The sequence below is a fragment of the Brachypodium distachyon genome, chromosome 5, assembly GCF_000005505.3.
Source record: "Brachypodium distachyon strain Bd21 chromosome 5, Brachypodium_distachyon_v3.0, whole genome shotgun sequence".
Lineage (NCBI taxonomy): Eukaryota > Viridiplantae > Streptophyta > Magnoliopsida > Poales > Poaceae > Brachypodium > Brachypodium distachyon.
The window spans coordinates 10496339-10520556 of record NC_016135.3 but is presented as its reverse complement, the minus strand read 5'-3'; the positions used below and the strand labels follow the sequence as shown (position 1 = coordinate 10520556).

At 45.7% G+C, this 24218-nt stretch overlaps 1 protein-coding gene across 2 annotated transcripts; it reads right to left on the bottom strand.

Moving 5' to 3' along the window:
- Positions 1–14531: 14531 nt before the first annotated feature.
- On the bottom strand, positions 14532–18803 carry LOC100833136 (splicing factor-like protein 1). Of its 2 annotated transcripts, XM_010241504.3 has the most exons (3): positions 16427–18803; positions 15784–15834; positions 14532–15644 (listed from the first exon to the last, which is right to left on the bottom strand). In XM_010241504.3, exon 1 carries the CDS (start codon positions 18724–18726, stop codon positions 16477–16479), a length of 2250 nt encoding a protein of 749 aa, XP_010239806.1. In that variant the 5' UTR covers positions 18727–18803; the 3' UTR covers positions 14532–15644; positions 15784–15834; positions 16427–16476. The 2 variants fall into 2 exon arrangements, with proteins under 2 accessions (XP_010239806.1, XP_003579604.1); XM_003579556.4 differs by lacking the exon at positions 15784–15834.
- Positions 18804–24218: the final 5415 nt, after the last annotated feature.

The following is a 24218-nucleotide window of genomic DNA, read 5'->3' as shown; positions in this document are numbered from 1 at the left end:
TGTTGCTGGTGCAGGGAAAGCCTAAGTTCAAGAAGAATTCTTGGGCTAAGATGAAGGCAAAGAAAGGAAAGGCTAAGGATGTGATCCCGACCCCTGCCCCTGCTGCGCCTAAGGCTAGACCGAACTCAGAGACCGTGTGCTATTTCTGCAAAGGCACCGGTCATTGGAAGAGGAACTGTAGCAAGTACCAGGCCCAAGTGGCAAAGAAGGGTGGAAGTGTAACTTCTACTTCAGGTACGGTTGTTGTATGTGTTATAGACATTTATCTTGTTGATGCACCTAACAGCTCTTGGGTATTGGATACCGGATCGGTTGTTCACGTTTGCAACTCGATGCAGGGGCTGGTAAGGACTAGGCGCGTCGCAAGTGGAGAGGTTGACATAAGGGTTGGCAATAAAGCAAGAGTTGCAGCGTTGGCTGCCGGCACTATGCAACTTCATTTACCTTCTGGATTTGTTATGGAATTAAATAATTGTTATTATGTTCCTGCTTTACGTCGAAACATTATATCTGTCTCAAAGTTGTTGAGTCATGATTATGAATTCAATATTAAGGGCAATGGTTGTTCTTTTTATTTGAAGGATATGTTTTACGGCTTTGCACCTGTTACGAACGGGTTATTCATCCTTAATCTTGAAGGAGAATCTGTCTACAACATTAATGTCAAGAGGCGCAAGCCTAACGATCTGAATCAAACCTATTTTTGGCATTGTCGTTTGGGTCACATAAGTGACAAACGCATGAAGAAGCTCCATGGAGATGGACTTTTAACTTCCTTTGATTATGAATCATTCGAGACATGCGAGTCTTGCCTACTAGGCAAGATGACCAAGTCGCCTTTCACAAAGAGTTACGAGAGGGCGGCCGACTTGTTGGAACTTATACATGCTGATGTGTGTGGACCAATGAGCACGACAGCTAGAGGAGGTTATCAATACTTCATAACATTCACTGATGACTTGAGTAGATATGGATATGTCTACTTAATGAAACATAAGTCGGAAACCTTTGAAAAGTTCAAGGAGTTCTAGAATGAAGTAGAGAACCAACGTGGCAAGAAAATAAAACTTTTACGATCCGATCGTGGAGGTGAATACTTGAGCCACGAGTTCGACGAACATCTGAAGAATTGTGGAATTGTTCCACAGCTCACACCGCCAGGTACACCACAGCGAAACGGTGTATCGGAACGGCAGAACCGGACCTTGTTGGACATGGTTCGGTCGATGATGAGTCAGTCAGATCTTCCCTTGTCATTTTGGGGTTATGCTCTAGAAACCGCAGCGTTCACACTAAACAGAGTACCATCAAAGTCCGTAGATAAGACACCATATGAGATATGGATTGGAAAGCGTCCCAGATTGACTTTTCTAAAGATTTGGGGTTGTGATGCATTTGTCAAACGACTTCAGTCAGACAAGCTCACTCCCAAATCGGACAAGTGCATATTCGTGGGATATCCAAGGGAAACCTTAGGATATTACTTCTACAACCGGGCAGAGGGCAAAGTGTTTGTCGCTCGAAACGGTGTCTTCCTTGAGAAAGAATTTCTCAGTCGGAGGCAAGTGGGAGGTCAGTGCAACTCGAAGAAGTTCGAGATGAGCCAGTAGGGGATAACTCGATAGGTGATGTCCGAGTGACTGAGCCAGTCATCGTACCCACGGCCAATATAGCACCAAATCCACGAAGGTCGGAAAGACTCCGTAATGTACGCAATGTGTTGTTGTTGGACAATGACGAGCCGACTACTTATGCAGAAGCGATGGTGGGTCCAGAGTCCGAGTTATGGACTGAGGCCATGAGATCCGAATTAAAGTCCATGGATGAAAACCGAGTTTGGAACTTGGTAGATCCGCCACAGGGTGTAAAAACCATCGAGTGCAAATGGATATTTAAAAGGAAAACTGATATGGATGGAAATGTTCAAATCCATAAAGCTCGACTGGTCACAAAGGGTTTTCGACAAGTTCAATGAGTTGACTACGACGAGACTTTCTCGCCGGTAGCGATGCTGAAATCAGTTCGGATCATTCTAGCTATTGCTACATATTTTGATTACGAGATATGGCAAATGGATGTCAAAACGGCTTTCCTTAACGGAAATTTAACCGAGGACGTGTATATGATACAGCCCGAGGGTTTTGTCGATCCAAAGAATGCTGGAAAAATATGCAAACTTCATAAATCCATCTATGGATTTAAGCAAGCATCTCGGAGCTGGAACATTCGTTTTGATGAAGTAGTCAAAGGGTTTGGCTTCATCAAAAATGAAGAAGAACCTTGTGTATACAAGAAGTTTAGTGCAAACTCAGTCGTATTTCTAATGTTATATGTGGATGACATATTATTGATTGGAAATGACATTCCGATGCTAGAAGCCGCCAAGGACTCATTGAAGAAAAGTTTTTCGATGAAGGATTTGGGAGAAGCGGCTTATATTTTGGGAATCAGTATCTATAGAGATAGATCAAGGAGACTTATTGGTTTAAGCCAGAGTACATATGTTGACAAAGTATTGAAAAGATTCAACATGGATGAGGCAAAGAAAGGGTTCTTGCCCATGTCGCATGGTATAAGTCTAAGCAAGACTCAGAGTCCTTCGACTTCTGATGAGCGAAGTCGGATGAGTGCGATTCCGTATGCTTCGGCGGTCGGATCCATCATGTACGCCGTGTTATGTACTCGACCGGATGTTTCCTATGCTCTAAGTGTTACGAGCAGGTATCAAGCTGACCCCGGTGAGAGTCACTGGACATCGGTGAAGAATATCCTTAAGTATTTGAGAAGGACTAAGGATATGTTTTTGGTTTACGGTGGTGAGGATGAGCTCGTTGTAAAGGGTTACACCTATGCTAGTTTCCAAACCGACAAGGACGATTATCGATCACAATCTGGATACGTGTTCGTCTTGAACGGAGGTGCGATGAGCTGGAAGAGCTCTAAGCCAGAAACGGTGGCTGACTCTACAACAGAAGCTGAGTATATCGCGGCTTCGGAAGCCGCGAAAGAAGGCGTTTGGATCAGAAAGTTTGTTTCTGAGCTTGGAGTGGTTCAGGGCGCGTCCAATCCCATGGACCTCTACTGTGACAACAGTGGTGCTATCGCACAAGCCAAAGAACCACGACATCACCAAAAATCCAAACACATACTCAGGCGTTACCATCTCATACGGGAATTCGTGGAGAGAGGTGACGTTAAGATATGCAAGGTACACAAGGATCTCAATGTTGCCGATCCGTTGACAAAGCCTCTCCCGCAGCCAAAGCATGAGGCGCACACACGAGCCATGGGTATGCGATACTTGGATGATTGACTCTAGTGCAAGTGGGAGACTGTTGGAGATATGCCCTAGAGGCAATCATGTGATGATGTTATTTCCTATGTATTCATGAGTTATTGTTATTGTCCTTGAACATCATCACTGATATGTATCAATAAATACGTGATTTGTTTGTGAGACTATGTATTCTATGATGTTTTTCTAATGGTCCCTAGTCATTGAGGTTATGCGGACACATAACCTAAACTAGCAATGTGAATTAGTATGATGACTATGTTTCACAAGTCATAGGGCAAGGTGTTACCGACTGATAGCATGGACTCGACAATAAGATTGTTGAGTCGGACAGACCCGCACTGAGACACAACGAGATGATTGTCATTTGTTAGTCTCAAGTACGATGTATATGCGAGTCCTAGACCTGAGGTCATCACATGAGCTTGGGATGTGAATCGGCCTACTTAGGAGGGGTTGCCAAACGCTACTCCGTAACTCGGTGGTTATAAAGGTACCTTTCAGGTTTGCTGAGAAGCATGCTGCGAGTCATGGTTGATCAAGATGGGATTTGCCCCTCCTATTCGGAGAGATATCTCTGGGCCCTCTCGAGTGATCAGATTCGGAAAGCATGGCCATGCGACTTGGGTTAAGTGTTAACCCGTTCGGAAATCTGTATCACAGGAACGAGAAGAGAGTCGAGCTATCCACAAGGATGACAAGCACTCGCCTTGAGCTCGACACACATATCGTGAGGCAAAAAGAATGTTGCATACGACACATTGTATGGTTCGTCAATATACCTTGTGGTCACTCGGGAGTTGGCACGTGCTGCTAGGCGCCGCTACCAACTATCGACTGGAGTCGGTGCCACTGGACGAGTAAGGTGTTACTCGGGCCCGCAGTCCGAGCTCATAGTCGTGTCCAACTGACCGTGTACCTGAAGGGTCACACGCTTACGGGGTGGGGACCGAGTTGGATCGGATCCAACTCGTATAACAATCATACAACAATCATACACTCATCAATCATGAAAGGTTTTGGAAGTCATTGCAAAACACACTTGTTTATGGTGGGGCATTGCCCATAAAGAAAAGAGTATGAGGAAAAAGCAATCGACCTACATTGCCATACACATAGATTGTATGGTCAATGACTAACTCGCAATGCTGATAACAATAAAACTAATATAAGCTGGTAGGCATCAATAGATCTAAGGGAGTGTGGCTGTCAGTGTGGTCCCGTTCGCTTTCATCTTGGAGCGGGTGTTGGTAGCAGGGGTGTCCATCTCGTGGACCTCCTGGGGCTCCTCCTCAATCGGTTCCTCCTCCTGAGGCTCCATCTCCTGATCCTGTGGCGGAGGTGGGAACTGGACAGGCGCCGGTGCTACAGCTGGTGCTGCTACGGCTGCGGCTACGATGAACACCTAGAACTGCTCGCAGTAGTAGCGAGCCAGGTCCCTCTCATACTGCAGATGCTCGATGGCGTCTCCCATGTTGAGGACAGTGTTCTCCAACACGGCCTTGTCCTCCAGCCACTGGGTCTTTTTCCCAGTAGATTACCAACCTGCTCCTCGGTTAGGTCGGCCCTGGTCATCTCGTGCTCGAGACAAGACTCCAAGTCCACGGTGTTTATCTCCATGTTCTCGAAGTGGGTCGTCACTGGGGTCGCATCCTCGTCGTTGGTCGTAGCCACCGTCGAGCATGCATGATTCCACCTCCCAAAGAGGAGGAAGGGGGAATCCTCGGGGAACTCGTGCCGATAGTCCCGGCACACCTGTGCGAAGGCGCACTGCATGGCGAACTGAAGGCCCTGCTCGAAGGTGGGGTAGCGGCTGATGAAGGTGATATCCGGCGTAGCTGGCGCGATCTCACGCCCCCGGATCTTCGCCTCGATCTCCCACCGTGGCTGCCATCCCTCAGGTGCGGCGGTCTCAACTCGGCCTTTGAACCTGGGTGGTGGCAGGTCGAGGAAAGCACACAGTGCCACCAAAGGGGCACTGAACAACTGGTCGTCGTCCGTGGAGGGGTAGTAGACGCGGGTGAATGGCGGTACATTACCGAACGGTGTTGGCTTCCCATCTATAGAAAATAAAGAAGGTAGATAAGGGAGTATCAGTGACATGATCAAATGGTCGAATGTAAGTAAAAATAAAATAAAAGTGGTAGAGTGGGAATCAAGTGATAAACATTAATATCAAGGGTGGAAATGTAAATGTAAAATTGGATGCATAATAACATGTGAACAACATGGCAACATGATTGTAGTGGTGTATGGTGTAAAAATCAAATATGCATCTGTGGTATAACATAATAAACATGCATATGTGGTAATAAGCTAGTATTCGGTGTATGTGGGATACAACAATAAAATGTCATGCATATGCAAGATATAAATGCAAAGATTTAGATGAATAGGGATAAGGAATCCTAAGGTTTGGTCTTTGGTCTTGTCTTATCCTAATCCAAACTAGGGTCACGTTTCTACAGGCAACACATTGCTCTGATACCATCTGAAGCGATCCCCCTTCACCAAGGGTTCGATCTCTGTGCTTACTTGTGCTAGTCCCTGGATCGACTCACTAGCACACACAGTTCAAGATGTAATACCAAGATAGAAAGGTCAAAAGTACTTTATTACATCGTATCATCCAGAACTTAAATTGTACTTACAAACTTGCATGATCTCCTAGGCCAGCATAAACAAATAATATTCAAAACCATGATAACAATGTATCATGAAGCTGCAGCGGAAAGGTAGAGTAAAAGGGCCTCATCTACTCCCAGAGGAGAGAGCATGTTGGAATGTAAGCACATGACGCAAAGAAATATCGACGAACCTCACTCTTCGTCAGTTCCACCTCCATTATTAATTGCAGCCACTACGTGGTCAATACATTTGAATGTATTGGCAAGCTCACTAGAGTTATAAAGGACCTACCAAGTACATGCATAGTTTAGCTAAGTGGGGTTTGGTTATTTAGCATAAAAGCATCATTATTCAAATCCTATCATTTTTAGACAAATAGTTTTGAATTCTATTGGACACGGGGTAGAAACACCCATGCTCCTATTAACCTAGGCACATTGAGTACAAACATCAATGCTCCTACCTAGTTCAAACCATTCATTTTATTAGGAAATTGGAATGAGTGAGACCTTTCTTACAGCTCCAATATCTAGTTGCTCATAAATGTCCGTAACCGGGGACACGGCTAAGTACTTAGTTTGACACTCTCGAGAGGTGGTACATTTTACCCACAAGAAATCGACGTGTTAATCCCTTGCTGTCCTCGGGGTAGAGTAGCAACGGCATCGATTACAGGAATTTTCAGAACATATTCCCCCAAACCACCTAAGGGACGCGTTCCAACCTACACTGCTACATACCGATGTCACCTCGAATCCAGGTTCATATTTATTACATCCATCCTGGCAGATCCCATAATACCATGTGGTTGTACTGGAAGCTACTAAACAGGAAACTAGTCCAGTCTCTGGTTATCTCGGGTGGCATCCCACATTGTGACGCAGGCGCTCCCCGAATCGCACGGGGAGACGACCATGGACGCTCCCGAATCACATGGAGAGACGACTCAATGGGCCCCATAGAAATGGACCTAACGTCACTACATCCAAAAACTCAAAGCAGCCCACCCAGGACGATTCATTGAATTACTTGTTTTGCCATACACTAGGAAAATCATATTGCAATTCAATAGTATCACCTTGTAATAATACCACCCTCGTATATTAGCATACATAGCATTTTACTATTACGATGGCAATTGGTGGTGAAGTCATGACAAAGGGTATCCTATACTAATAGGACAGATCATAGCTAGCATAGATACAGTAATAATCCTAACAATGCAACTAATAAATTCTAGTGCATAATAAAATACTGGGATGATGGTTAAAGTGAACTTGCCTTGATAGTAGTTGGAGTTCAAACACTCGTCACAATCGCAAGGTTCGCTCTCCGAGAATACTATACAAACAACAAACATATACACACACATAAACACACAATACAAACATGACAAAAGAATATGTATGCCATGATGTGATGCAAAACATGTGACATGAGTGGGTTGGTTTTATTTGGGTGATCTACCGGTCCAAGGCATTGATAATTAAGCACATGTAATTAGGGTTTTAAATAAATTGCAATGGCTAGGGTTTAAACCCTAAAATAAGGTTTTATTGGCATCAGCCAAATAGATTAATCCAAAATATTTATTTCTCTGTCCCATTGGCCAGAGGACAATAAAACAAAACTTTGGGCACTGGTTTCATTCAAAAATGACTTCTAGATAATTAGTTATGATTTAAAAGGCATAAAACCCTAATCTGTAATTTGAATGTGATTCAAATATTCAAATTTGAAATTGTACCATGCCAAAAGATTCTAAATTTCCTAAGGATTCCAAAAAGGTGTGGATCACTAAATTTGGCCAAACAGATTTAAAGTTATGATCATTTGAAGTTACAGGGGCCTATCTGCAAAAGTGCCTTTTACTAATTCCGGGGGATTTAAATTACATTTTTATTTTATAAAACCGGGTGCCACGTGTCAGCATCTAATTGGTGCGTACCGGTTCGGTTAAAAATTAAAACGGGATCTAATCTTAGCCCTTGGATCCGGATCGGACGGACGAGGGGAGTTCTAGGGTTTTACCGGGCGGCGCGGCGGTCACCGGAGACGGAGGAGACGGCGGCGCGGGCACGGGCGTGGCGGCGCGGGGTGCTCCGGCGGGGCGGGCGACGTGGGGGTGGCCGGGGATGGCGCGGTGCGGCACGGCGGAGACGGGGGCGCGGTCGGCGTGGGCTCGGGCGGCGCAGGTCGTCGCCTAGGACGAAGAAGACGCGGCGGCGCGGGTGCGGCTCCGGCGAGGGATTCCGGTGGCCTGGCGGCGTGCAAGCGAGGGCAAACGGGGGGGAAAAGGAGAGGGGGTCGCGGGGCTTAAAAGGACACGCTCGGGAGTGAAAAAGGAAGGCCGGAGGAGGAGATTGCGGCGGCGAGCGCGTGGGGACGGCGGCCGGAAATCGCGGCGGCGGCGCGGGGCTTTCCTTCCGGGGAAGAAGCCCCTGACAGGTGGGCCCCACCTGTCAGCGGGTGCGGGCGCGCGGGCACGGGCGCTGGGCTGGCTGGGCTGCGGGCGCGCGCGAGGTGTTGGGCCGGTTCGGCCCAATTCGGCCGGGCCGGTCCGTTTGCTCCCTTCTTTTTTTCTTTTACCCTTTTCTTTTTCTGTTTTTCTTGTTCCTTTGATATCTTTTGATTTTGAACTCCAAATTGGTCCAAATAAATCCCAGAAAATTTGTAAAATCATGTTCTGCCATGATACAACTTTTGGAAGTAGTTTCCCCTCAAAATAAAATATATAAAAATACATTTGCCCTATAAATGCCTTTAGGGCTATATATCCATTTAAATAAAATACTTTTTCAGCTCCAAATAATTATCCAAAAAATTATGGGATAGCTTATATATGCAATAAACCCCTTTTATACTTAAACCTTAATGGTTTGAAGATCCAAAGCTCAAATGGGTGTAAACCCTAGGGTTTAAAATGAAACAAAAATCTTTCCAAAGCCCTTTTAAGATTCAAATTTGAATTCAAATATGCAATTGTGACATGATGCTTATGAATGCAATGCTCATGTAAAGGTTTGAAATTTTGGGATGTTACAGATTCGGGCGGAATCGGTAGAATTTTTATTTTGTGCTAGCGTAGCCTACCGCGTTCCCCAACAATACCTAGCGCCATGTGTGTCGTGCAGCAAGGACCACCGCTCCAGAGGCTCGTGCTCTATCCACTGCTGAAAGTTTTTAATCTGCCTACCAACCCTTCTCCTAGTGCCGGGTGGGTCACACCCTGGCAAGTCACAAAGCCCAACAGGTTCTTCCTCAGACTGTTTTGTTCCAACTGCTGTCTGTGCAGCCACTGCTGCTACATGTGCTGCTACCGTTGCGTTTTGTGCCGCTCTCCTCTCCTAACATGTTTCTTCGTGAACTCATCAAGATAACCACGTATCTTAGTGTACTTCCATTGTTGGTTCTGTTTGCAGAGTTTCTTGAATAGATTCATAAGTGACTTGTTCCTGAACTGCGAGAAGAAGTTGGCCCCCAAATGCCGCATGCACCAACGACTCTGCATGTCCTGCCATGGAGTTTGTTCATCAGGCCCAGGGTTTGTCAGTGTCCTTATCGCACTGAGTATGCATGCATGTCTGTCATGAAGGATGCACACATTCGGCTTATCATGCACAACTGTTCTCTTGAGCTGCCTGAAAAATCATAACCAACTTTCGGTGTTCTCACCCTCCACGAAAGCAAATGCGAGCGAAACGATTTGATTGTTGCTGTCTTGACCAATGGCGGTCAAGATCTACCCCCTGTATTTGCCAGTGAGAAAAGTGCCATCCACGCATATCACCGGTCGACAATGATTGAAAGCTTGGACGCATACACCGAAAGTGAAGAACAGTCGTTGAAGCATCCTCACAGTTGAATACTTTGGGTGCAGGAAGTGTTTGATGTCGACATAGGTGCCTGGATTACGGGCTTGCAGTGTATGGAGGAGGCGGACAACAGAGGCGTACGAGTCGAAAAACGAACGAAATCTTTCCTCAAGAGCCCTCTTATTACCCCTCCAAGCCTTGCCATACGAAATGTTGTACTTAAACCTTACCCTGACCTTATGCATGTTGGCCTTCACTTCCATTGCTTTGCTCTCCACTATCTCCGTGTCAAGCAACCGAGCAAGAAGCGTCGACGAGAGGTTACGATGGTCTTGACGGATACTGAGAATGACACATGTGTGCAACACCAAGTCACTCACAACCCAATCTCTGTCATACTTAGGAACATAGCCATGCACCCTCCCGGGACAATCTATATGTTCGCACTCCATTGTCAGATATTTTTGTGAAGAGACTGTTATTTTGAAAACCCTTTGCGTGGACATTACCCAAGCAATTATTGCATCCTGCAGATGTTTCTTGTCAGGAAATCTGGCACCCTTCGCAATGTTGTTCTGATGATATTGCCATGCAGAGTCGTGCCCATCGTTCGCGGTCATAGCTGAAGAGAAGTCCTGATTCCATGATGCAGGAATCGGCACCTCCTCTTCGTCCGACTCATGAGACTCATCGTCATAAGAACTACGACCATCTGTATCTTCATGCTCCATGTGGTTCTGCAAGTGACCATCTTCTTCGTCCGCATCTACCTCGCCAATGTACTCATCCTCTCCTACTGCCCCAGAGCTCTGGCCTCATTCATAACCACCACCTCCAGCATTCGACAAAGAGTTTGCATTGGATAAGTCATAACTTGATTCACCCTCGCTTTCAGCTGGATTGGTCTCATGAGCGACAACCTCGATTAAGGCGACAGGTGTAGTTCCCCTTTTCTCGCAACTTTCTAACCAGCGCACCCACTTTGATGTCCAGTCTATCGGCCTCAAAACCCAGAAAATATTTGAACTTGACTTGGTCCACAATGCTTGCACACGGACGGTGTATGTTTCAGGATTGAGCGCTAAACATCCTACCAACCATTCCTGCAACTGACTAAACGTCCATGTTTGAGTGGCGTTAGATCCAACGCCACATACTTAAACTGACTCAGATCAGCTCCGTGCTCAGTTGTTAAGACAGTATCGGAACCGTAGTAAAAAACAAACTTCACTACACCGGACATCTCTGATGCCTAAAAAAATGTTTAGACGCGTCAAATACTAAGCAGTACGGCATATAAAAAATATTAAGACGCGTCAAATAGTAAGCAGTACGGCATATTAAAAATATTAATACGCGTCAAATACTAAACATTACGGCATATTAGCGTCAAATACTAAACAGTACGGCATAAATAAAATCTAGCCTATCAAAACATATTACTACCGGCCATACTATTTAGACGCGTCAAATACTAAGCAGTATGGCAGATTTAAAATATTAATACGCGTCAAATAGTAAACAGTACGGCATCAAAAAAATCTAGTCTATCAAAACATATTACTACCGGTTATAATATTTAGACGCATCAAATACTAAGCAGTACGACATTAACCGTTGTCCAAAATAATGAGCACTACCAAACGCTAAAACATACTTCTATATATACATACACACGTATCCTCATAAACATATACATTATAAGATAAATACGTGAGAGATTAGGATTTATCCTTGAAGCGTGTGAACCCCAACCTCGAGCAGCCTCACAGTCACCGGACGCACCACCACCACCTCCAAACTCCTCCAAACCACCACCATTGTTCCAACTTTGCACCACAAAATTAGCTCTACATGGCCTATGAAAACAGTAGATCGAGATGTCTTTGGGTTCCAACTAGGTAGGGGATGCGATTTTGTGGGTTAAATGGGATCAATATGCACTAATTTGGGTTAGAAAATTGGGACATTTGAAGAAAAAATGAAGAACAGAAGAAAACGAGGAGAAAGAAGAAGCAGGGGCGGCTCGTCTGGCTGGGCTCGTGGGCATGGGAGGGATGGGAAGGGAGGAAGGGAAAGGGAAAAAGGACTCGGCCACGGCTCGGCCGACTGGCCAGTCGGCCCCGGCGTAGCCGACTAGTCTTCAGTCGGTTTGGGCCAAGCTGATTGCCTCGTGGGGGCCCCATGCGCTGAGCAGCCACCCTACAGTCGGCCAGGCTAGGCCGACTGGGCCTAATCGGCTTAGGTCAGGCCGACTGGACCCATTCGGCCTGGACAAGGCCGAGGCCGTATTATTTTTGAAATTTTTAAAAAACACATATTATTTTTAAAAATGATTAAAGAAACATATTATTTATAAAAAAAATAGCGCTGATCCACTCGTACTAATCTGTGCCAACTAATATGTAACCCAAGCGAAACGGCAAAAGGACTCGTGTGGCTACTAGAAGGTATTTGCGTAGAATTATGGGGTTGCTGGAATGGGAGTGACTGGGTCAAGAGGGCTTCTCGATACGGTCTTCGTCACATGGCTCAAGTTGCTATCTTTTATTATTGCTCAGCTTGTATAGTTTAGTGAATGTATTTGACAGATTCCAAGTTGGGGCGCTGAACTAACTTCGGTGGCCAATTGAAAAAGAAACGAAAAAGGGACAAAATGAACCACCGTTGCTAATCAAATCGCTATGACGCTTTTCTTTTAGAGTAATTTTGTGTGTTCGTCGTGGCCAGCGAGCTCTGATTGCGACGCTGTTCTAGGTCTCGTGTTTTTTGGTTGCACAGATGCAGTATTTCTCCAATCTTCATGTGCGGCTTTGGCACTTCACAAACAGGCTAGAATGAAAATATCTACAGACTGATCTTTAGGGGCTAAGTCACCACGAGCTCGATGCGAGAGGCGGAGAGGGGGAGGTACGATAAAGGATGCGTATGGAACTTGAGGACCGAAACCCCAGAGATGTAGTATCAAAACCCCGAAGATGTATGGAGGGCACCAGGTGTTGGCGAAGCACTGCTACCAATTCATTGTCAAGTATCGACATCACATCTTTGGCAAAGGCAGGTTGAAGACGAGGACCAGCTGCTTTTCCAACGACGACCCCGCCAATGATATTTGGATGGAATGTCGATGGCCAGTAGAGGCATAACAAGGTACAGAGTAGCTTATTCAGGATAATGACGAGTGGGACAAAGAAAAGAGAAGCGATAGATTGGAATCGAAGGAAACTTCAGCCAAAATGTAAGTCAGGAAGCAGAGCCGAAATGAAGCTCACGAAGCATGAGGTGCAGCATATCAGGTAAAAGGAAACTTAACATGGGAAGCAGCGCCTGGATAAATCTCATGAAGCATTTCCCATTTGGCAAAATGTGCTAATTCCAGGATGAGGACTACAAGGTCTGTCCATCCCAGTTCTCTGCTCTATCCGGTTTATAAGTTGTTATGATTCTAATGTAAGATGTTGCATATCATGTACGTTTAGCACAAGAAACTATTTTATTCTTTTTCTATCACATGTATTATATAAATTACGTATTGTAAATTATGCAACATCATAAAATTCTGACAAATATCATACTCCCTACGTTCTAAAAAGGAAGGCGTCGAATCGTTTTCTCTTTAGTTCTCCCCAATTTGGCCCCCATGACCCACCTCACTCACTACTGGCCATCTTCCTCCCCAGCTCGCCCATCTCGCCCCATCCCCAAAAATATCGGCATCTTTTTCGTACCAGAAATGCAGCAACCTGTTCCTCTGGAGATCCAATCCACCACCATAACTACAACCTGTTCCCGACGAGGATGTTAGGCGGGGACGACGGCACAGAAGGAGAAATCAGAGGGAAGAGGAATCAGCAGCAACGTAAAAGAAATCGGCGACTGTGGGCATGCTGCTCGCCAGAGAAATTGTTGGTTCAAGATCCTTGGCGGAGAAGCCAGCAGGGTAAGGTATCATTATATTTTGTCAAACTTTCAAAAGTTACTTAGAACAAAACTAAAAATACTCATAACACGAAACGGAGAGAGTAGCAACTACAAGATCAAACATGTTCAAAACAAAACCAACATACATAAATTCTATCACAAAACGGCAAGTCTGATACATATAGTAAACAACAATGCAAATAGGGATCCCATGCAAATAAGTGTGCCATCTCATGTTAAGCAAGAATAAAGAAAGCCCACGTAAGCTCCAAACATCTACTAGCGCAGAGTAGAGGCACTAAGTAGTGTGGAGTTGTTAAACGTCCATTTGCACATTGTGTAACGGTTCCAATGAAGTTGGATCTTTTTGCATTTTTGTTCAAAAACTATTCCCTAACAACTCAAAACTAGTTTGCCAAAAGTTTTAGGAGCAGCAACTATAATCCATACTTACTATTAAATGCTCTGAGCTACAGTGGATGCAAAAAATTCAGCCATCTAACTAGCCACTTCCTCCGTTTCATAAAGATTGGCGCGACGGAGCGAGGAAATCTCAATGTGTACGATAACATGTTTTGGTTATCTTATCCCCTAATGCCACTAGTATATCCAACCATCCTAACCGATCAATTATGAAAACGAAATCAACTATAAATCAATCTTATCAGTTTCATGTCACGACTAATATGAAGAACTCAGTATAAAAATCCTCAATTACAAATCAATCCCATTATTCTCCCACCAATATTTTTTGGGCTATTAGCTGGCACGTGCATTGTTACTAGTAATAGTAAAAGAAAGATTAAAAATATAATTGAGAGGGAATGTTTTACGACTCCTTGCAAGCTATATTTGTATCGCACTGCAGCACATTAAAAAAAGTTGTTTAATATTTCCTCCGATCCTAAATTCTTGTCATAGTTTCAGTTCAGATTTGTTCGAAAACCACAACAAGAATTTAGGATCGGAGGGAGTAGAAAGCATGGGAAAAGCAAATGACACCTAAAAACCTGTGGAGGCAAAGCCAAACAGCTAGTGTATATCTGCCTTGAAATAGGAAGGTAGCTAATGATTGACTACCGTATGTCCTACTTCCCTCTCTAGACCTAATCTCGATTTGAGCTAGTTGGTTTCCAAACCTTCAAATGAGCTCACAACATATAACCATGTCGGTACGCATCTTGGGCATATTCTCCATTAATGACTTGATCTGCATGAATTCAGTTGCAAGGAAATATTCATCATGTTAGGATGGACATTGGCAGAATAAATGTCAGGAAGTTCTGAATCGATGACTTTCCAGCGTCGCAGTTATGCTTCGATGCCTTAATGCACAGATCGACTACCAAAAGGGGAAAATTGTTACTTCTGTTAGCAGAAAATGAAGAGATGAAACCATATTGAATTAGTAGATTCCGCTGTGAGCAGTTCACAATAGCTCAACAATACCTGTTGATAAAGTACTATCTCTGGCTGCCTGTGCCAAAGCTGTCACGAGCACACTGCCAAACAACTTAGCCAAAGATGTAAGATGGGAAAGCTCGAAAGATTCATCAGAAGACAAACATACATTTCACACATTATACCAACCACCAAGTGGGTAGCAAATCAAGGGGACTGGTATCCAAGCGAAGAGGACCACCAGCGCTTACCAAAACGAGGGGAGGACAAAAACATTAATAATACAGGTGAGAATATTAAGACTAATATCACAGTCAACAGAGTATTTAAGTGACATAAATAGAAATTTTCAAGTAATGACAAGAATAACATCAAGACAAAAGCATTAGTAAAGGTTCCCTCCAAAATAGTTCTGGGAGATGATCATAAAGATATTATATTGCCCAATGGACCGACTATGCTTTACGTCCTGAATCATCCAACCTCTGCAATGGTCATAACAGCACAGCAAGGTTAAAGATAAGAGTCCCAAACTTCCAACAACAAATAAATCAGGTTCGCATTAGCTCCAAGAAACCTTAAGCCTGCCAAAAGAGTTGAAACAAATCAAGCATGTTAGTTAATCCCAACCATTCAATATTATGGGAAGAGAATGAAGAGATGATCTTCAAACAAGTTTTGCTTAAAACAAACTGCCTAAGGAAGTTAAAGACAGATATGTACCACTCAATAATACTGGACGAATCTACATCACAGGTAAAAATATCCCCACATCTGGTTCAAATAAAACATCAAAAGATCATTTCCTATCGTGAAAGAAATATATGGTAAAGTTAGAAATGTTTCAAAAACTATCTGTGATCCTAATGAGATGATAATTGAAAACTGGTACTAGTAAGACATGCTTTGATAGACTACCCTGTACCCAAAGAGAACAAAGGATGGAACTTCGATAAAACTTCACTGCAAAACTGCATGAAATTGGTTAGTGCCAGACAGACTCGGTTTTTTTGGACAGTGTAAATATCATTCAGGTTAAATCACATACGACTTTGGATGACAAATTAGCATACACAGCTAAGTGGCATTAAGATTGAACAGCTTTCGTAAAGTATTGGCAGAAATTGGATATAAGCAAGACTGTAGCGCAGAAACTAAACAAAAGAAATGGAAGCACTAGTGCTTTCCAAGGGGATGAGCAAGCAGTCCATGCTTGACAGCATCTGTGATCAAATTTACACAACAGTAAAGAATATGATTTGAAATAACGAAAATATGAGTTTTCTGGAAAATATATGATCTATTTCCCGTTATTATCTTTCTTGTGATTAATGGGAACAGAGAGGAAAGGATGGTGTTAAGTTACCTTTCCCCAGCACGGAAAGAATTGCCTCAGCTTGGAAGCCTTGTATCATATCACTTCATCTCTGACATAAATTTATCATACTCTGCATCAGCACCATAGGGAGCAGTAGGATGTTCATTGGAGGATGGCAAAGGTGGTGGCGGTGGTGCACTGTTGGTGGCCCATGGTGCACTTGCAATGTTCTGTGAAGGATCAACGCTAACCGGTGGTGGCGGTGGTGGTGGTGCATTGTGGGTGGCCCAAGGTGCAGTTGCAATGCTTTGCGAGGGATCAACATTAGGCGGTGGTGGAGGCGGCTGCTGAACTGGTGTGACAGTTGGATAATATGGTGCATAACTATAAGGTGGTGGTGGGTACATATGTGGGACATTTTGTGCACCAGAGGTTCCATATACCGGAGCTGGAACAGGCTGAGTAGGTGCACCAGAACTCGGTGGCGTTACACCAGGAGGGTAGTTCTGCAATCCATCACTTGATGGAGCAGTGCCTGGTGGAGGGATCGGAGCTGGTGGTGGCGGGTACTGCATACCATATGGAGGTGGAGCGGTCTGCCCTGGTGGAGCAGGTGCAGGATTGTACATGCCTGGTGGTGGCGGTGGAGGGTACGAAGCATATGGTGGTGGTTGCCCCCAAGGCACTGGAGCATAGCTACCTGGAGGTGGTGGTGGATGTCCTCCCATGTAGGGCTGCGAATTGTAGCCACCACCAGATGTATCTGCAGTGTGGTACATCGGTGGTGCTGGCACTGCTGGTGGACCGGTGGGGACAGCTGGCTGTGGTGGCTTGCCTGCAACTCTAACTGCGATAGTCCTACCTTCAAGATGGTAACCACTCATCGCAGCAATTGCCGCATTAGCCTGCGAGACATCTGAATATTTCACAAATCCATATCCTTTACTCTGCCCAGTGTTGCGATCCTTGATAACCTTTGCCATGACAATCTCCCCAAACTGTGAAAATAGGTTGATGAGCCCTGAATCATCAAACATAGGTGGCAAGTACCCAATGTAAAGATTCGTCTCGTCATAATCCTTCTTGATCCCATTTGCCCCTGTTGCTGAAACACCACCACCCCCAGCCCATGGCAAGTTACTGCCACTATTACCGCCGCCGCCGCCGCTACTCCCTGTAATAGCCAGCATTGGACCACCAGACTTCGTCATTGATTCAGGTGCACTCCCACCAAGCTCAGCCAGGAAGTTCTGGTACTCGTCATCCATCTTCTTCCCAGATGTGCCCTTGACTGGACAATCAATTGTCGGGTGCCCACCATCGCCACAGATCTTACACTGGACCTCGCTCTTAAACGTTGTTGTCCTATTTGGGCAAGCATACTGTCGGTGTCCCGGCTCTCCACAAGTCCTACAAAACTCATCATCCCTAATTGTCCCATTCAGCGCTGCAAGCTCCCTTAACTGCTGACGTTTGTGCTCATTCAGCACCTCATCCACAGGAGTAAGCAGTTTCTCCACCATGCCTGCAGCCGCTTCTAATGCCTCCGGTGTATCAGCCTCAACAAGAACATGAAGGTCCTCATTCTCACTGGGATCTGGCTTGAGGTCCCTCTTCTGCAGCAGCTTCCCTTCCTTGACGCTGCCTTTCCCTCGGATTACAATCTTGGCCCCTGTCTCCTTCTCCATCCGCTTCTGTGTGTTGCCACGGGGTCCAATGATGAGCCCAATGAAGTTGTAGCCGGGGTACTCCTTCATGGGGATGTAGAGCTTCTTGTGAAGCTTGGGCGGGCGGTAATCCGCCGGCGGCTTGAAGGCGGGGTTGCGGCGGATGAGCTGGGAGATGATCTCCTGCCGCTCTCGGTTGAGGCGCTCTCTAGCACGGTACTCGCGGGTGTTGATACGGATGCCGAGGTTGTCGTATATAGGCTCAGGCGACGGCGAGCGCGCGCCCTCAGGGCGGTCATCGAGGGGGAGCCCCGACTGCAGCAGGCGCGAGATCTCCAGGAGGCGCGAGTTAAGGTTGTGCACCTCTGGATCCATCTCGGCGGCGAAGTCCTTCATGAAGTCCGGGAGTGCGATGGTCGGGCGGGGCTCCTCCTCCGCCCACCGTGACTTCCGCTTCCGTCCCGCCCCGCCCTCGCCGCCAGAGTTAGCGCCGGAGTCGTCGTTGGACTGCTCCCATCGGCTGCGGCGGCGGCGGCGGGAGGATGAGTCGCCCTCGGCGGCGGCACTGCCAGATCCGTTGTGCTGGGGCTCGGAGGAGGCGTCACGCGGCGGGGCATCGCGGGGTGGGTCGGAGGTGGGCTCGCGAGATGGAGAGCGGGCTAGGGTTTCGGTGGAAGCCATGGCTGCTGGGGGCGTCTGGGTCAGAGGAGAGGTGGAAAGCTGCGGGGAATTTGCTTCTCGCGATTTGGGTTTTAGGACTCGTGGGGATTTTGTTTTACGCGTGGAGAAACGATTTCGTGGAGAGGCGGTAGTTGTGTACGGACTGGACCGACGGTCAAGGACGTGCTGGGCCTAAATTGTTGGCCAGGTGTGGAGAAGTTTATGGGCCAAGTATAAAGTTAGGTCCCGTGTCTATTTGGGAACACGAACGCATCGGCCATTAGTTTCTCGCTTGGCTTGTCTTCCTCTAGTGTCCTTCCTTTTCAGAAACCGATATACCGCTTTCATATTGGGCCGGCCTATCTATGAAAGTATGCTGATGGTTTGGATGTCTTTTTTTCCTCTCAAAATGCATACTCTCTCCGATCCATAACAAGTGTTTTGAATAATTTTGTATTAAATTTAAGACCCTTATTATGGACCGAAAGGGTAGATGGATGACGAGGCTAGCAGTGCGACCACGCACTTTAGATGAGAGTAGCAACCAAAATAAAGGGGGAGAAGTTGACGCTCTCTCCGCAATCAATCAAAGTAAACATTCATCAAAAAAGAGTTCAAAATAAACATTGCTCAAGACTGTGAGAGCGACCACAGCGTTGGTCAACAAGCAGCGCTAAGAAAAGTTACAACCGATTCTAGCCATTGCAGCATGCAGCGGTAAGAAAAGTAGAACCGATTTTACTAGAATCGAATCAAGTCGAAGCTCCGGTTCTAACTCTCGTTGACTCTGTCGGTCCCACACTCGGCTGTCTTCTCCCGCGGTAATGCATCTCCCGGCCGACGGCGGTTTCGTCTCCGTCCGTCACGCGCCTCGTCTCGTCGTCGCGCAGATCCGGGCGCCAACGTCACATCTTCGTCCGTCGCGCACCGTGCCTCCTCGTCGCCTGCGTGCGCAAGTCCGGCGGCCAAACGCCTCACCTCCGGCTGGGAATTGGGATCTCGTGGGCAGTCGTCCGCGGGCACGAATCCGGCGGCCAAACGCCTCACCTCCGGCTGGGTAATTGGGATCTCGTGGGCAGTAAGTTCTGGATAGGAGAGATTGAAGCGGAGGAATTGAGATCTCACGGAAGAGGAGGAGCAGTAGCAGGTTGGGGAAAGTTGGTTCACGGGAGGAACGAGGGGAGATGGGAGAAGTTGCTGGATAAACTGACTGGTGGGTCCTCAAACCGATGCTAAAAAATCTACACATTGCACTTGTTTTTCGTTTTGGAGAATCGGTGCCTGTGTCAGGTTGCTAGACTTCCCACGTTGCTCTTACTCTGAGAAGGTCCTCGAGGCTGATGGGAGCTTACTCTGGTGCTGGCTAGCGTCGCCCCCCTATAAGTCACTAACGAGTGGCTCCCTAAGTCACTACCGAGTGGCTAAAGAGTTCTTGGGGGTATTGTTTCATTTGTCTTTGGGGATCATGGATCGCAAAGCGTGCCGGGAAGTTGCTTGTGAAATTTGGTGCTTAAATTATCTTTATCAAAATTTGTTTATTATAAGATTTTGGCCTTCTCTTGGTTGCCAAAAATTTTATTCTAAAATCACACCCTACCTGTCTCTTGTTTCCTTCACATCTTTGCCGAAATTGTGGAGATCGAGGGAACTAAGAAATCACTAGCCAATTATCGACAAGATTGGCCGGACATGAACTATGAAATCCACATGCAAACATGTCCTATATATATCTTGATAAATTATTTGTCAGCCAAATATTAAAATCGGCGGCAAGCAAGTTAATTACTCCCAAAGAATGCAAGTGGACAATTTTTGTTTCTTCCAAAGCATGCAAGTGGTAAATATCTGGTTAGCACAGGAATTTGTAACTGTATTCTAAACAGATTGACATTCCCATGTACTATTGTATATGCTAGTTCCTGCCTATCCATATCTCCTACAGATATTCCTGGTTATAAGCTAGGATGGATTAGGCGGGCTACAAATATCTAAATCAAGAGAATAGCTTGCAATCGTGGATGTCAGCCACTACAAGTGTTGTGCAAGTGAGATCTTTCAGGTATGGACAAGCTACCTGATCCGCATGCATGTTACTGCCCAAGAGGAGGCCGGCTCTATACCTAAAGCTAAGCAAAGCTGGAGGTATATATGTGAAGGAAACATGATCCAAGCAAGATTGTTTTTTATCCTAGCAAGATTGTTATTCTAATGGAGAACATAATATATAAACAACATGCCCATTTTCCATAAGATGCATCCATGCATGCCATTTGACTCAACTTGTTGCCTGTGATGCTAAGTTAAGCCTCTCTGATCTGGCAGCAGGCCAACTAAGCTGCCAATATTGTACTACACATGCTTAATTATCTTCAACTCACATACTCAGCTAGCTTCGGATGTGACTAAAATCATGGAATTGTATGCTTGATTGAGACTATACTAAAATGTACCGTACAGCTGCTGGACTTAATTGTTTGGCTATTATACGGATCGCAGATCAAATTTTCTCCCATTGGAGGATGGGATAGGCCTAATCCCGTTCAACTCGAATAAGCAGGTACGTAGTGTTTGGACGAGGGACGAGATAGGTTAACAATAAACCAAGAAAAGAGACAATTAGCCCATGGTATCGGTGTATCAACATTCAACAGACGTGTTAGTTGGCATACTGTTGTTCGCGGGGTCCCATGCATTTGCAGGGGACGGAGGAGACCGTGAAGCAAATGCGTCAAGCAACATCCTCCTCCTCCTGCACTCTTCTCCGGGCCGGCAAAGTTGTGTTCTCAGATCCCAAGCAGGCTGGCACCGAAATTCAGGCCAACGGAATGTGGAGGGAATCGACGCGGGGGAGGGTAGAAATGGCTCGGGACAACAGAATTCAGAGAACACAACTTAGGAATTCAGATCATCGGAGTAGTGCCATGTCACCCCTCAGGTTGCAGATACAAAAACAAGACAACGGAGACGGGCAGCTGGGGTGTCGTGGCACCGTGCCGAGGCCGTTTATGCCTTTGCCTTGCCTCGCGGGCAGGGTTGTCCTTGTCGCGAGCAGAGGAGGACCCGGCGCGGTGAGATCACATGGGGTCGTCGCGCGGCGCTGCACGGGGGGCAAGTGGATGGCGGAACGACCGGCCGCGTTGCGTGGTCGGGGTCAGAGTAGCCGGGCCGGGAGGAAGTTGCAGTTGCTTGACCCAGGCACATCGCATCTCTTCGTGCGCGGTGGGGATTGGTTAGCAGATAACGACGGAACGGCGCAGAGTAGACCTGCCTTCTGCCGCCATGGGACGGGACAAGCTCTTACGGTGCCGTTGGGGGCGAAAGTACCCCGTCCTGTTTTGAAAACCGGCCCAGTGATTGGACCGGTGAGGTTCTCGGTTTAGGTTTTTACCGGTCAAACCGTCGGTTCACGGGTTCATTGTCTGGTTTTTAAATATAAAATACTCCTTTTGATCCTAAATTCTTGATTCAAATTTGCCCAAATGTGGATGTATCTATTCTTAAAAAACGTCTAGATACATGTAATATCTCGACAACAATTTAGGATCGGAGCGAGTAAATACATATATTATTTTTTGAGAGCAACGGGCTTTATTGATTCATGAAACACATCGTGATGCATTTCCACGTATTCGTTAACAAAATTGCAGAATGCCATACTTGCACAAGTTGAACCCTCAAAGGTTTTGAAGAGCCGCATGAACCGCCCACCTCAAACGGTGCGAATCTAATATCATTAAACGCGCCATGGCCGGAGACATACCTTTCGCAAGACAAGCCGTGAAACCGCTTCTCCGTCGAAGAATCAACAAGGAAAAATATAAAAAAAAAACATGAAAAGACGTGTCATGAGAACCACTGACTCCATGGCATAGGTTACAACGCCTACATCAGGATGAGGAAGGAGTCGGGACAATAATTTCTAGACGACGACGTCTTCATCGCCAAGACGCCACCGAGAAACACACAAACTTAAGAAAATAAGGTAGCAAACAAGATGTCAGACGTTCATCCATTGTTCCCCTCGCCTCTCAATGCTAGATCGACCGTGAGAGACGAGGGGAACCGCCGGAGATCGAAGCTTTCTCAAAGACAGCGGAGGCTAGGGTTTCTCCGTTGGGGAAGACGTGCAGAACGGATCGACAAACCACCCAATAACTATATATTGAATCATAATACTGCAATAATAATTCACATAACAGGGCCAAGTCAGTCCAGGTCGGCCGATCCCATTCCCTAACTCTAAGTTGAAGGCCCAGGTGTCTAGGCAACTGCTCCCTTTTAAGTTTTAAGTCCAAACCCAATATGCATCCACCAGGCCACGATATCATCGTACATACTATACTAACCCTAGCCGCCGCCGGTTGGTCGATCTCGTTCTCCATCTTTTTCCTCTTCCCGAGCACGAGTACGACCCATCTCTCTCTCTCTCTCTCTCTCTCTCTCTCTCTCTCTCTCTCTCTCTCTCTCCCTCTCTCTCAAGCCCCTTTATCTTTCGAACACAAATCAAACCAACCGGTTCATCGGTTTTCGACAAAACCGCCATCTCTCTCTCTCTCTCTCTCTCTCTCTCTCTCTCTGAAGCCCCTTTATCTTTCGAACACAAATCAAACCAGCCGGTTCATTGGTTTTCGACAAAACCGCCAAATCCACCCATTTTTTCCCGGTCCGGTGGCGCGTCCGGTCCAGTTTTACCAAAATGTAGTGAACACTAATTTACTACTCCCTCTGATACTAAATTCTTGACTCAAATTTGCCCAAATATGGATGTATCTATTCTTAAAAAGCATCTAGATACATGTAATATTTCGACAACAATTTAGGATCGGAGTGAGTACTATACTCCAATTTTTTTTCTTACCCGATTCTACCTCTCCTCTTCTCTTAAAAAGCGTCTAGATACTATGAGATCCTAACTTATATGGTCATTTTGTTTTCCGGTTTTCTCAGACCAAGAAATAACTACTTATGAGTCACCAAAGTCCATATATGATTTAATTGTGAGAGTCCTAGAACTAAAAAAAGTGGAGAAAAATCATAAACAAAATGTGTCATCAATATCGACTGAAAAGTTACTATTTTCTAGGGGGGTTTTTCAAAAAGGAGAAAAAAAAACCACCTCCACATACTAGTTCTAAGTGGATTAAGCTATAGTGTATTCTTTCTTTCATGCCTGTCTTTCTCCAAACAACCCAAATCACATGGATTTCTATTGGATTCTTATCACTTTATCAACATCATCGTGGAAGTGATCAATGGACCTCATAAGCAATGAGGTGACAATGGGACCCAATTTGGCTTTTCTTCCTTTTGGAGATACACCTGAAGACATGCATCAGATTTCATGTGCCTCTAAATTCAGGGAGCTAGTAGGTGGGAAAATATCCTGAAAATTTATTGGTACGTCTCATTTGATGGACCGAATTGAGTAATATCATAATAATGAAGTTCCACCAAGTACTGTACAAAAATGTCAAACAATGAACATACAATTATGTAGTTATAAATATAGACCA

What these genes read in the sequence shown, in the direction of transcription:
- LOC100833136 (XM_010241504.3), bottom strand. Translation starts at nt 18,726, where the DNA reads ATGGCTTCCACCGAAACCCTAGCCCGCTCTCCATCTCGCGAGCCCACC.